Genomic DNA, 14,672 nt, shown 5'->3' with positions numbered 1-14,672 from the left:
GCTCAGGCTCCTGGGTCACAGCACCGGGTGACAGACGGCTGGCTCCCGGCTGCCCTCCTGCCCCCACGACACCAGGAACACCTCCTCCTGTGTCTCCGGGTTAAGACAGGCAAGAATGAAAGCGGCCCCCCTCCACCTACCCGACAGGCACCAGGAGAGAAAAACCAGAGCCTCTACTTACTCATCTCCGGTCACGATGTAGCCTTCCTCCTCCTGGGAAGGCCTGACCTCCAGCCGCAGGCCTTCACTGGGGCGCCCCTGGGCTCCAGCTCCAAGGCGGGCATCTTCCTGCGAGGGCCCTGGAACCCAGGTCTGGAACTCGCCAAAGCCGCCCGCCCTGGGCTCTGAGGGAGGCAGCCCCTCCAACCGCTCCTTGGAGTAGGTCTGACTCCTCACGTCCTCCACCCCAGCGCTCTCCTCCTCCCGAGCCGGGGGCATCCTGGGCGTCTCTGATTTCTTCATCTCCGTTTTGAAGGGCTCCATAAGAAGGGGGGTGGCAGGAAAGAGTCGGGACCCAGGAGCCTGCAGGTGGTCCCCGAGTTGGAGGCTCAAACGACTGACCTGGCAGAAAAGAGCTCAGTGAGGTGACGTTCAGGAGGAGTCGGTGGGCAGCCCCTGGCAGGGGATAGAGTACGGCACTCATGGCCACATTCAGAATCCCATCGGGATGGGACATGTTCCGCCCAGGGGAGGACGAGGGCCTCACACACCAGCATCACTCAGCCAAGCATGTCTCTGTCTCTGTCTCATACACATACAACTTCCTGAAGAATCTGATTTTATAAACTCAGTGTAGGTGTTTCCCATCTATATTTTTTTATTTTTTTAAAGATTTTATTTATTTATTTGAGAGAAAGAGAGAGAGAGCAAGAGAGAGCACAAGAGGGGAGGAGAGGGAGAAGCAGGCTCCCTGCCGAGCAAAGAGCCAGATGCGGGGCTTGATCCCAGGACCCTGGGATCCTGACCTAGGCCGAAGGCAGCAGCTTAACCAACTGAGCCACCCAGGCGCCCCCCCATCTATATTTTCAAAAAGAGCCCATGTGGGGGGTGCCTGGGGGGCTCAGTTGGTTGAGCGCCCGACTCTTGATTTTGGCTCAGGCCATGATCTCAGGGTTGTGAGATCGAGCCCTGGGGCGGGCTCTGTCCTCAGCAGGGAGTCTGCTTGAGATTCTCTCCCTCCCCCTCTACCCCTCCCCCCTGCTTGTGCGTGCACTCTCTCATAAATAAAATCTTTAAAAACAAACAAACAAAACAAAAACAAAAGCAATAACAGCCTATGTGGATTCTGAGACCCCCTCCAGAAACAATGAGGGCCTGACGATAACCGTCCTACTTGCATTTACTGAGCTCTGACAGGGCCCGAGGGCTCTGTAGCAGACGCCCGACCTGCACGGACTCTCCTCACGACGCCCTGTGCGTCAGGAGCTCTCACCCTGCCCCCAGTCCCTCAGGGAAGTGGAGAGGCCAGGAGTGAGCAGACACGGGGACACGCACCTGCAGCCTCACAGCACCTAGGGGTCTGGGGTCCTCATAGCCGAGGCTTGCCCATCCTGACCCTGTCTCCTGGACAAGAGGGCCCTCAGAGCTACTTAATTGACATCTCGACAGATGAACATTATCTTACACACTCAGCACTGATTATCTGCCAGGCCCTGTGCTCAGCGCTCTGCGCGCGCTCTCACTTAATTGCCACCTCAACCCGGGAGTGCAGTCCTAGTTTTATCTCTGGTCTGTAGGCTCTGGGGCTTACAGAGGTTAATAACGTGCCCGAGATCACTGACGGCAGATCCAGAATCTGAGTGCCATTCCCGCTGATGCCAGAGAGGCTGCCACTGGGCCACACCGCCTCTGGAGACCCCAGCATTGCCTCCAAGGGAAGCCCCTGGTCCCTCCCCTGCTTGCTGCTGGTGCCCAAGAAGGGGGGGCACGCCCAGGGCGCCTCCTACCGCGCAAGAGCAAGGGATTTCCCGTTTCACCATGAAATTACATCTCCAATATTACACTAGATGGCAAGACCAAGAGTGGATTTACTTCACGGTATCAAACACAAGATTTATAGGAAACTAAGGAAGGACTATAAAGGAAAATAATTATTCCCTTGTTGACTAGAAATTGTATGTGATTTTTCCTTGTGTGTTTTGAAATATTTAAAGAAACTGGTATCTTGATAAAAACACTTGCTCAGATTTGGATCCCGAGTGGTGATAGTACATGGCATTTCAGTTACCACGTACGGATGGAGCCCTGTCCTCAGGCTTTTAAAGGAAAGAGAATGGTGTTTTCACTTGAACTGTGCTCCATGAGAGGAGGAAACAAAAGATGTTAACAAATAAGGGCTCAGAAAATACAATACTCAGATGCCTTTTGGAAAAAATTGTTTGAGGGGCGCCTGGGTGGCTCAGTCATTAAGCGTCTGACTTCGGCTCAGGTCACGATCCCAGGGTCCTGGGATCCAGTCCCACATTGGGCTCCCTGCTCTGCGGGAAGCCTGCTTCTCCCTCTCACTCTCCCTCTGTGCTCTCTGTCTCTCTCTCAAATAAATAAATAAAATCTTTAAAAAAAAAAAAGAAAAAAATTGCTTGAAAATGTACCCCAAGTAACAGAGAAATGAATCAAAATTCAACTTGTTTAGGATGGAAAGGTGGGAGTATGAGAACCCTGGGGGTCTTCAGAGAACCCACGTGGGTTGGAGTGTGTGCCCCTGGAGACCCCACAGCCCTGGCTCTGGCTGTCGGCGTCCCTCCACTTTCTGAGACGTGTTCTTAGTGCCACGTCTCCCTCCTCATCTGAGACAGAGTACCCCCCCATTTCTGATGGGCAATTAAGAGAATTGTTAATGTTTTCTTTTGCTACTTGCTAACAGGCATTGAACCACAAGCCACTAAGATAATCCGGAAAGAGAAGTACTAACCAAAAAAACTTTTTTCCACTCCACAGAAAAAGGGTTTTGTAGAACCACATAATGCCACCGTCACTGCTTACGCACTGATTTTCTGCATCCTTAAGATCTGTACTAATGAGCAAAGGCCCTTAAACAGGAAAAGCCAGCAAACCAGTCCGTGAGGCGTGTGACCTGAGACGGAGCCCTTTTCCACACTGCCTTCCCGACCAGCGCCGTCCAACAGACCCTCCAGCAATGATGGAGACGTTCTCCATCTGTACCATCCAACCCACATATTACAAAGGAAAACTTGAAATGTGGCTGGTGCAACTGAGGAAGTGAAATTTTATCTGCTTAATTTTAATGAATATAAATGTGGCCAGTGGCTACATGAGAAGTGCGGGTCTGAATGACCCAGCGCCTGTGAAGGTCTGTGCTAAATGAACCTCAGGAATCACACACAGGATGATCTCAAGGACATACACCAGTCCATATCCCAGGTAGGAAAATTCTAAGGAATATTAATTTTTTAATTTGTATTAACCATATTTTCCATATTTCTACAATGGGTATTCTTATATAATCTGAAAGTAGACATTAGTATATATCTAAATAGACACCATTTTTTATGCTCTCTTTATACTTTTTCCCAATTTGGGGATTATCAGAGTTTTTCCAAACTTTTCTGAAAAAACAAACAAGCCAACAAACCTTTGTATTTTGTCTATGTTCCCAAACCATGAACAGAAAGATGACCGGGACAGCTCTAGATCTAAGGGGAACCAGACCCGCAGAGACGCCTCACCGTACCTCCTTGTAAACGCCACCTTCACCGTCTGGTCCCCGGTCATCTGTGAAAGACACAAGCATGATCAGAACCCTCGTTGAGACCCTCCTCATAGGCGCTGCAGCACCCAAAACACCAGAGAGTCCTTGACAGAAGGTCAGGCAGTCAGGATGATGCGGCCTAGTTTCTTCTAAAAAGTAAACCTTTTTGTTTATAGTACAATATTAGCGTTCTGTAAACGTCATGGAAGAGGAGGGGTGTCCCCGCTGAAGCCAGAGGTGAGTTCAGTCATGAACGGCATCACCAGCCCCAGGGGTCCGTGTGCTGTGCTCAGAGTTAGCTCACAGCAAGATCAACCCACGGTGCCGACAGCAGGTCCTGGCGACAGAAAACAAAGGAAGGCGTCTCCACCAAACCACCTCAAGGTCAGATGTCCTCAGAGTGCACTACCTTTCTAATTATCCGACCAGCAGCGCCCGACAGTGCAGAACTCGTGTACTCAGGAAGCCCAAATGCCCAGGCACCTTCTAGACCCCCTCACGCTCAGGGGGGCACCCATCTTCTCATTCACTGATGGCCCAACACAAAACCTCGTCCTGCTGGGCTCTGGGAGCCTCTTCTACATCCCGCCCTGCTTCCAGCTTCCAAGCAAGCCTCGGTCCCAGCCCGCGCATCTTCTCACTTGTGTTCTGGGCACATACTTTTGGTGTGCCTACTGTGTGCAAGGCACTGAATCAGATGCTTTCATGCAGTTGCAGCGACTCTGAGAAGCAATCAGGCACAGATAAGGCCGTTCATCAGGGAAGCTGCTGTGTGTGCGTGTGCGTGCACACGCGTGCACACGCGTGCACACACACACTGGGGGGTGGGGGGAATCTCTGCTCTCTCCCTGCAGCAGCCTCAGAGGGTGGATGTGAGCCTCGAGCAGACATTCGAATGAAGCCTTTTCACTGTACTATTCAAATATTTGACTCCATTCACTTGCACAATCCAAACAAAAACACTTTTTATCACTCCTGTTTTTTTCTAACTCCGAACCTCAGCACAAAGAGCAATTTGCCTTTCAACATAATTGCTCTGGTAGGCTCAGCCTGTGAAGAAGGCTTTTAGAGGCAAAAGTTCAAACAGACAAAACCGTTCCTACAAATACGCGTCTCCTCAGCAGAAGGAACGCTTAACAGCCTGCTGGGCCGGGCCTCTGCACAGCTGCAGCCTCTTCACGCCCCACGAGCCCCACACGTACGTGACCCCGGGGCTGGGAGGCTCACCTGCCGTGCCGTCTCCGCCCTGCTTGCCAGCACCGGCCTCTCGTGGCTTTCCTGCGGCTCCTTTCAGCTCCCCTTCTGCATCCACACCCCGCACGGAGGTAGCAATCACGTGGGCCATCTCGCCGAGGCCCAGGGGGCTCAGACCCTCCACAGGCTGCTTTCCCAGGTCCTTCAGGAGACTCCGGATAAGTGCTTCTGGGGTGCACACACAAAGGCAAGCACAGAGGACACCAAGGAGGAGTGGTCAGCACTGGAACGAGGAGGTATACGAGCGATCCCAAACAGGGGCACCGTGGGCACCCAGAAGCTCAGCAGAGAAATGGGATTTAATGAGGAGCAGCAGAAGTTCAGTAAATGAAGAGCACAACATTTGTAATTTAAAAACTTACTGGATGAGCCTGGCAGCAGATTGGGCAATGGAGAGCAATGGGTTAGTGAATTTCAAGATAGGTAACAGAAACTATTATTATCTTAAGAACAGGTGAAAAGGGGGGCCCTGGGTGGCTTAGTCAGTTGGGTGTCTGCCTTCGGCTCAGGTCATGATCTCAGGGTCCTGGGATCGAGCCCCACATCGGGCTCCCCGCTCGGCGGGAAGCCTGCTTCTCCCTCTGCTCCTACCCCCACTTGTGCTTTCTCTCTCTCTCTCAAATAAATAAATGAAATCTTTATTAAAAAATTTTTATAAAGATTTGAGATGGACTGAGCAGAAACTCGGTAACCTGCAGAACCACCCCAGGCATAACAGACTCCAAGTGGAGAGCAAGAAGGAAAAGGAAGAGAGAATGGGACCAAAAAACTAAAGGGAAACAAAAAAACCTCCAGAAATTCCCCCAAATTGCATTAACTTCGAAAAGTCAAGGCACCAAACCCCAAGAAGAACAAACACAAGGAGAACCACGCAGTGCCATCTCTTAGGAAGGTGAAGGTAACGCAGACCCCTAACCGCAGCCAGAGGCTAAGACACGCGTGAGGCGTGACGGACACAGGCAGTGGGCTGACCTCAAGCAGAAGAGGGCACGGGACTCACCGCGTGTCTTCTGAGAATGAGGTCTTTGACAGAATTTGTAATTATCGATTTGATAACACATATATGAATGACATATGTGAAGCGTTAAAAGAAAAAACATTTAATTTGGAAGTCTACGTCCAGTGAAAACATCCTTCTAGCCTGAAGGTGAGGGAAAGACATGTCCGTATTATAAAGGGGGCTAAGCTCATCGGCAGCCAGCGGACCCGCGTAAGACACACCGGGAGGGTGACACCGGCTGGAAACACAGGCTGTAGGAAGTGCTGAAAAGCTCCCAGAGGGTGACTGTGCGGGTGCACCCGGACAACGGTCTCTCTCCTCCTCTTAGTGCCGCTAAAGGGCAGCTGACCGTTCGACGGGAAGAAGTCACCGCATTTAATGCACGTCGAGGTAAACGGCTGGCACGGGAGGGTCACCAGCATGGGCTGGAGGGTTTATCTGCATTTTACGTGAGGTGTGTGCGGATCACTCCAAGTAGACTTAGTGCTGGGACCCGGCCTGGGGTGACGGGGATGTCCAATGGCGTGTCGGTTACGTGTACACGTCCACACTCACTTGTATACTTGGCGTCCATGCATCTCATGACAAACAGATCTCTCTCAGCAACAGGAATGTTTGATGGAGTCTTGTTGCTGACGTGGAGGGTGCCCCCACTTCTTTTTCCTGGGTATCGAAGGTGTCTGGTTCCTAAGTGGAGGTTTATGCAAGGTGGGTATCCTCGTGACTGCTCCCTGAGACCTGGACCAGTGAGAGTTCACACTCTGCCCACGGCCTCACTCAGGCAAGCCTTGAACTGAGTGGGGGAGGGGGATTATTTTCTGCTTCTTGCAAATTAAGAAATTTGGGCTTTTCACATTTTTTAACGTCTCCATCTTTGGGAGCTCTTGCTCACCAACAGGCATGAGAAGCTCTCAACACTCACGATTCAGCAGGCCCTACGCAGGTGCACAGAGAGCGCGGGTCAAGCCGCTCCATGCTGTTAGCCAGGACCCAGCAGGGGAAGGCCCAGACTCCCCGAAACAGCTTCACCAAACTTACCACTCATCTGAGGTAGTAATGTCTGTGCCGCGTGGCTGCGGCTGGAAAGCTACGTGCGGAAGCCCCCGGAACACTGTGCAGAGTGCACCCACCACCGGGCTCCACCTCTGAGTCATGCTGACGGAGCAGGACGGCCTCGCCTGGTCAAAGCGAGTTTTGTTCATAATAAAAGCCTGACGGGAGAGTTCAGAGCGATCCAGACTTACTGACTTTAAAGAGAAGCAGGTCGAGCCTCCTGTGAATTCCTCGAGTGGAAGAAAACGTACAGTCACGCTCACCTGTCCACCAAAGCTCACTCTTTCAGGGGAGTCTTGCTCCACTGTCCTAAGGAAACTCATTTCTGAACATTGTGTGCCACGCCCCAGGCTCTCCCACAGTCTCCTCCTTGCCAGGGAAGAGTCGCTGCCGTAATTCTTTTTTTTTTTTTTTAAAGATTTTATTTATTTGACAGAGAGAGAGATAGCGAGAGCAGGAACACAAGCAGGGGGAGCGTGAGAGGGGAAGCAGGCTTCCCGCTGAGCAGGGAGCCCGAGGCGGGGCTCGATCCCAGGACCCTGGGATCATGACCTGAGCCGAAGGCAGACGCTTAACGACTGAGCCACCCAGGTGCCCTCGCTGCCGTAATTCTGATTTTGCTGCGTGAAGACACTTTCTGTCAATCTTTACTCAAGACTTCCTGTTGACGACCGAGGTCCCTTCTGGATCGACAACCCTTGGAGTCTCCATGGTACTTGTTCTGGAAACACAGCTGGAGGTGGAATTGGCACGATCGTCAGATGGGGTCCTTGAAAGTGGGGGGGACACTGAGCGTGTGGCATACGCCGTCGACCCTCGCGGTCAGGACCGGACCTTACGGTCCTGCAGCAAAGCCCCGGTGAGGCCGACACTGAAGCCTGACAGCACCAACACAGGGCGGGGACGTCCCTGCACCACCCAGCCTCGGCTTCTCTATCAACCAGCTGTTCCTCATGCTCCGGCGTGTGGCCTCACTGACCCTGGGGACACTGAGCTTCCCAGGAGTACCCACATCCTAGACACAGCAAACGCTGCTTTTCACATGCCAGCCAACCAATCCAGAGCCCACCGCTTGTCACGGCTTCTACCGGGCCCCCACACAGCAGGCCACCATCCGCCGGCCCTAATCGCCCCAGGGCCTTGCCCCAGAGCCGCTGGAATTATGCCCGCTCACTAGCCCCTCGCCCGCTGGGCCCGCCTCACCTGCTCCTTCCTGAAGGGTCCCCTCTGTCCGCCTCACCACCAACCCGGTGCTTCCCTGTCTGGCCCTGGGCGTGGTCTCCTCCCGGGAACTGTCTTCAGCAGTCTGGCCAAACCGGACTAAGAACAAAGCCTGCATCTGAAACCACTTGCTGCCACAGGGAATGCAGACCGAAGCCTGTTCCGCGGCTGTCTCCCCTCCGTCCCCAGAGCCTCTCACGGTCCCAAATGTTCAGTGACTGAACGCCTGACTTCAGGAACAAGTTCCAGCACTAATTTCACTTCCTTATAAACAAAACATACCTAAAAATACAGAAAAGCTTGCCCGATGCAGAAGTGACAGGAAGCTGAAGACTTGAGCAATCCCACACAAACAGCAGCTGATGCTGGGCTGACAGAAGGTACGGGCTGTGTCACGGGAAAGATAAAGATGCGCTCTGGGATTGCAGGTGCACACCTGTCACGGCGACTGGGCTGTTCTGAAGAAATGTACAGTTCACTGCAGCTTTCAGAGGCAGAAGGAACTGTCCCGAGCCTGTAACTGAGTCAGCGAGCAGCAAGCTGAGTACAGCTTTTCGTCTTGATTCCCACCAAACACCTTTCTCTTCTGATGCTTATCTTAGCAAGGTCTTGTGTCACCAGCCACTCCCATGGACCCCACGCTGACCACAAAGCTCTCATTCCTCTCAGGAAACAGATGGCACTGGGGGCTTCCGATTCGGAGTGCCTGCTGCACCCCGGAAAAGAAGATGTACAGGAAACGCCCCAGAGGCATGCCAAGCCTTCCTCCTCTTGACAGGGCAGGGCCCCCTGCCCTCACACCAATACCGACGCGGAGCATCTGCTCTGAAAAGGCCCTTTCAGAAAAAGTCCACAGTGACCCGCGCTTGCCAAATCCACTCCAGCAAGTCTCCCCTTTCATCACAGTGACAAAGAGAAACAATCCCAACAGAAATCGCGTCACAAAACACCCCCCCCCCACACTCACCACATGCAGACCTGACCATCCATGCGACACAAGGACAGAGGGACACAAGGAACAAGGTGTTACAGGACCGGTGGGACAGCGGCTGGCCCAAAGGGAGGAAACAGTGAGCAGAGACCTCACCCACTGAGGCAGACAGGAGGACGGTGCCAGGCCATGTCTGCTCTCTGTGCAGACCCGTTAGCGCAGGCACTGCCTGGCATCAGCCATGAACCCCACTGCTATGGGCAGTGGCTTCTTGTCCACTTTCTCAAGCCAGATGATGCTAGAATCCACAGGGGCTTTCTCCTTTATTGGCTATCGTTGTGTCTGAGACTTTGGTTTCTAAGGACACATTTAAGATTCTCATCAGTCGCTGTGTCAGTCGAGCTGGCAAGCTGAATTCGCATGAAGAAAAGTTGACTTCTTTCCAGCGGGGCATGCCCTGCTGCCACTTAGGAGAAAGAGCACCACGCTGCATCCCAAACGTTGCTTCAGGAAGCTGAGGGTTGAAGGGCCTGCAAGCACACACCTGGGGCCCACACAGTTATGGACTCATCTCCCCACTAATACTGCCGGTGTGTGGTCTTGGGCAAGCCCCTTAATCTCACTGGTGCTCAATTCCCTTACGTGTCATGGGGACAAGTGAGACAGGCATGTGAATCACTTATCCAGTGGCAGGCATACCGTAAGTGCTTAACAACTGTGACTATTATCATGATGATGAGGTGATGGTCAGCAATCATTTGCCCTCCATCGTTTGTCATCCCTTACAGTCCACCGTAAATACACAGGCTTGGATTTCCATGGTGAGTTCTGGCTATAGTTCAGCGTAATCCATAAGCAAAGAGCAGAGAACATGCCACCTGTCCGTCAGGATGCTTAATTGTGCCAGGTGACTACTGCCTCCCAGTTTGTTCAACATTCAATTTAAGATTATGCTTTCTGAGATGGTTCTTTGCCAGAGTATTAAGCCTCATTTTAAAGAAATGTTAACCTCAGTTATTAAAGTCAGGCCTCAGGCTCCATCCACCCACCCATACATCCACCTGCCCATCCACCCACCCACCCATCTACCCATCCATCCATCCATCCACCCACCCATCCATCCGTCCACCCATCTACGCATCCATAATCCAACCATCCATCCACCCACCCATCCATCCATCCACCCATCCATCCATCTACTCACCCACCCATCCATCATCCATCCATCCATCCACCCATCCATCCATCCACACATCCACCCACCTACCCATTCATCCAGCCATCTACTCACCCATCTATCCATCCATGCATCCACCCACCTATCCATCCACCCGCCCCATCCCCATCCATCCACTCATCCACCCATCCAACCATTATCCATCCATCCACCCACTCATCCATCATCCATCCATCCAACCACCCATCCATCCATCCACCCACCCACTCTCGCATTCACCCATCCATTCACCTATTCACCTCACTAACTGGCACTGGGTACTCACTGTGTTCAGAACCTAGAAATAGGAATCACTATTAGAAAGGATAGAGAATTAAAGGCATGGTTTGCTGCAGAGCTACAGTAGAATTCACACATACATATCAAAATGTTTTAGAAGCCAGAGAGACTTGACTACTGGGTAGTATTAAGCAAACTCAACATATGGGACAGACCAACCATAAAAAACCTGCAAGAACATCAAATGACAGCACAACTCAAGAAGTCATTTCATTTTCCTCCTAAAACAGACAAGTATTTGAGCTGACATGCTTTTCAAACTGTCACTTATTACCCTATTTGTAGGCAAATGTCTTTCCTGAAATTCAACCAACCTCCAAACGTTAAATCTACTTGTAAATTACTCCCTACATTTTACCCTGAGAAATTAACAATTACGTTGATAAACTTAGATCTGACAAATGTCACTCATAAAACTTTTAAAATATAAAAATATAAAACTTAACTTTTGTTAAAAAAGTTTTTAAAATTCTTATTGTTTATAAATTTCTAATAAAGGCAACCCAATTAATTTACTGATTTTTTTAAAAAGATAAACCCAAATTATGTCTTTAAAAAAATCTAACTGTATAATTTTGGGATCTGAATTACCCTGAGCAAAACTTTTTCATTAAAAATTTCAGGAATATATTTCAAATAGAAAATCAATAAAATACATGAAAAAATAACCTAGACTAAAAAGTAAAGGCAAGTCTTTGCTGTTTACTTCATCTCTAGCAGTATAAACACGCCCACTTCAAGTGGCCTGCATTATTGCAATGATGGCATAGAAGGTGAGAAAAGGCAAGCACCTAAAAGTAGAGGCCCTGCTGCAGGTGGCCAAGGCCTGTCACAGCATGGTGCTGCACACTAAATGCATGGTCCCCTTGGGGGGCCAGAGTGCCCCCAGATGTTTGCCAAGGCAGGGAATGTTTAACAAGTGTTGAATCAAAAATATGTTTCCGGTGAATGCAAACTTCACTAGAAAAATCACTGGACAAAAACATTCCATTCCTAAGCACCTTTGCTCCCAGTCTCTGTCTGACCACCCTCTCTTGCAGAGCTAAGGTGTCCATCCTAACAGGGCTCCACCACGTGGAATCCCTGCCCCACCCCACTCAGTGGGCAGAGGATGTCACTTACCTCCCCTGGGACAACATTTCAGACTAAGTTAAGCCTCTGAGTCAAGGTTTACTGTCTACCTCGGCAGAATGTTTCCTCTCAGAGCCCCAGTCTCCCAGCCTCCCACTGTCTCCAGATGTAGGAATGCAACCTGACGGGATTATTGTGCTGGAACTACAATGTAAAGGGGCCTCAAGAATTATCACAGTGGTTATTCAGGTCCTGGTTTGCAGCAAATTGGCCTCGGATGAAGCTGTGAAGCAGGCTAGATTCTCATGTCCCTGCCTGTGTATGGCAATGTTTGTATCCCTCACTGCCTTGTGCCATCTTCTGTGTAGGAGTCTGGGGTCTAGTCCTGTCCCCACATGTCCAAATGCCCCTCCCTTTTGCCCCCACATACCCCCACCCAGGCTGCTTTTAGGCAGCCTCTCTGTGTTGCTCACAGTATGAGTGACTCATTCCAGGTCTTGTTAAAGTGATTGATAATCAGTGAGTGATTTATGCCTCCCAGAGGCTCTTGAATTTAAACAGAAGAGTTCAGGAGATCCTCTCTTTCCTCCCACTCCCACCCCATTCTTCCCTTCCTTCCTTGCACAATTTCTATGCACAGCTACTTTCCAGGTGCAGGAATAACGCAGTTAACAAAGCCCTGGCTTTCACGAAACATTCATCCATATCAGAAGAGAGAGAAAATAAGCAATTGAAAACACAAATACATAGAATGTCTGGTGCTGATAGGGGCTATGGATAAATAACCCAGTGTATGGAAGATGAGGGAGGTAGAAAGCCAATAATTTCCACTTGAAAGGTTTACTGTGAAAACAAAGTGTGTAGATTATCCACCACATTTCTAATAATCAATATAGTGAATGTGAAATTGTGCCCCTCTTCTAATAATCTGTTCCAACATCTAAGAACTCAGAGAAATTCTTATGGTTACCGTACATCTTTTTTATTCAGCTTCCTTCAGTCTATTCTCATTATCTGGAGAAGAACAGGAATAGATCACCACAGGATAAAACTCATGTTCTTTAAGATAAAGATCAGAGAACAGAGGAGACTTTCCGTGGGTCTCTTAGAATGCCTATAGTAAGAAATATCTACCTTCAAAATGGAATAATAAAATATAATTCCTAAAATTGTCTCCTCTCATCCAAAAAAGAAACTTTTCAGGTTTCATCAGTAAAAAATAACTTAAAAAAAATTATTTTCACAACAACAAACCTTCAGTATGCAATGGTAGTTTCAAAGCGGCTGACTAGCTTACGATGAGAACAATTAACACATGTCAGAAATCATCTCCCATGCCACCACTGTAAACCACACTGAGTTATCTCAAAGGCACCCACTGTCAATCATGTGAAGACGAACATAAATCAAGAGATCCTTTTTAAAAAGTCCAGCTAGCCCTGGTGGATTGAAGAGGTACCACGGCACAGAGCACAATCAAATACCACATGCATCAAAGTGGAACATTCTTTTGTTCCATCAACTGCACCATATAATTCTGAGACCCGGGCAGCTTATAATGACATTTTAAGTAGCTTTCAATGCTCCAAGTGGGCTCTAGCAGAGCAATTACACAAATGTCAGGACATCAAATATGTAAGGCCTGGAGGAGATCAACTCACAAGCACAACTGCTGCAAGCCTGACCTACAGAAATTATATGTCTTAATAGGGTCCCCCAGACAAAATGTTATAAGCTTTAGAGAACAAGCAATGTGCAGATAACCTCACTACAAAACTGCTTTAACAAGGAAGATGTGGTTCATGTATAACAGCTTTTGCTCTTAAATGTCTTTATCACAATGTATATATGAAAGCACACAATTTAGCCATGTCCAAAGACACATCATCATCATCATCATCCCTACCATCATCATCATTACTACTGTCATCACGATCATCATGATCCTCACCATCACCACCACCACCACCACCACCACATCATCACCATCACCATCATCACCATCACCATCACCCTCATCACCATCACCACCACCACCACCATCACCACCATCATCACCATCACCACCACCACCACATCATCATCATCACCATCATCAACACCAGCACCATCGTGACCATCACCACCACCACCACCACCATCATCACCATCATCATCAGCATCACCATCACGATCATCATCACCATCACCATCATCACCATTATCACCACCATCATCACCATTACCATCAGCATTACCATCACCATCAGCATCACCATCATCACCACCACCATCACCATCATCATTACCATCATCACCACCACCACCATCACCATCATCATCACCATCAGCATCACCACCACCATCACCATCATCACCACCACCACCACCACCACATCATCATCATCACCATCATCAACACCAGCACCATCGTGACCATCACCACCACCACCACCACCATCATCACCATCATCATCAGCATCACCATCACGATCATCATCACCATCACCATCATCACCATTATCACCACCATCATCACCATTACCATCAGCATTACCATCACCATCAGCATCACCATCATCACCACCACCATCACCATCATCATTACCATCATCACCACCACCACCATCACCATCATCATCACCATCAGCATCACCACCACCATCACCATCATCACCACCACCACCATCATCACCACCACCATCACCATCATCATCACCATCATCACCATCACCATCACCATCACCACCATCACCATCATCATCACCACCATCATCACCATCATCATCAGCATCACCATCACGATCATCATCACCATCACCACCATCATCATCACCATCACCACCATCATCATCACCATCACCATCATCACCACCACCACCACCACCACCACATCATCATCATCACCATCATCAACACCAGCACCATCATGACCATC

General features: G+C 49.7%; 1 protein-coding gene across 1 annotated transcript in view; it reads right to left on the bottom strand.

Moving 5' to 3' along the window:
* The window catches only part of PTPRN2 (protein tyrosine phosphatase receptor type N2), a 577,019-nt gene that overhangs the window by 455,409 nt on the left and 106,938 nt on the right, over positions 1 to 14,672 (bottom strand). Inside the window, exons 9-11 of the mRNA XM_064575623.1 lie at positions 4,937 to 5,131; positions 3,692 to 3,732; positions 182 to 561 (exon numbers count right to left, since the gene is read on the bottom strand). Of these exons, the coding sequence (XP_064431693.1) occupies positions 182 to 561; positions 3,692 to 3,732; positions 4,937 to 5,131 (616 nt within the window). The remainder of the gene's footprint in view (positions 1 to 181; positions 562 to 3,691; positions 3,733 to 4,936; positions 5,132 to 14,672) is intronic.

The sequence above is a fragment of the Mirounga angustirostris genome, unplaced genomic scaffold, assembly GCF_029215605.1.
Source record: "Mirounga angustirostris isolate CCGP_5_RB_7025 unplaced genomic scaffold, mMirAng1.0.hap1 SCAF_12, whole genome shotgun sequence".
NCBI lineage: Eukaryota > Metazoa > Chordata > Mammalia > Carnivora > Phocidae > Mirounga > Mirounga angustirostris.
Note: the sequence above shows the minus strand (reverse complement) of the source record. Positions and strands in the feature narration are given on the sequence as shown.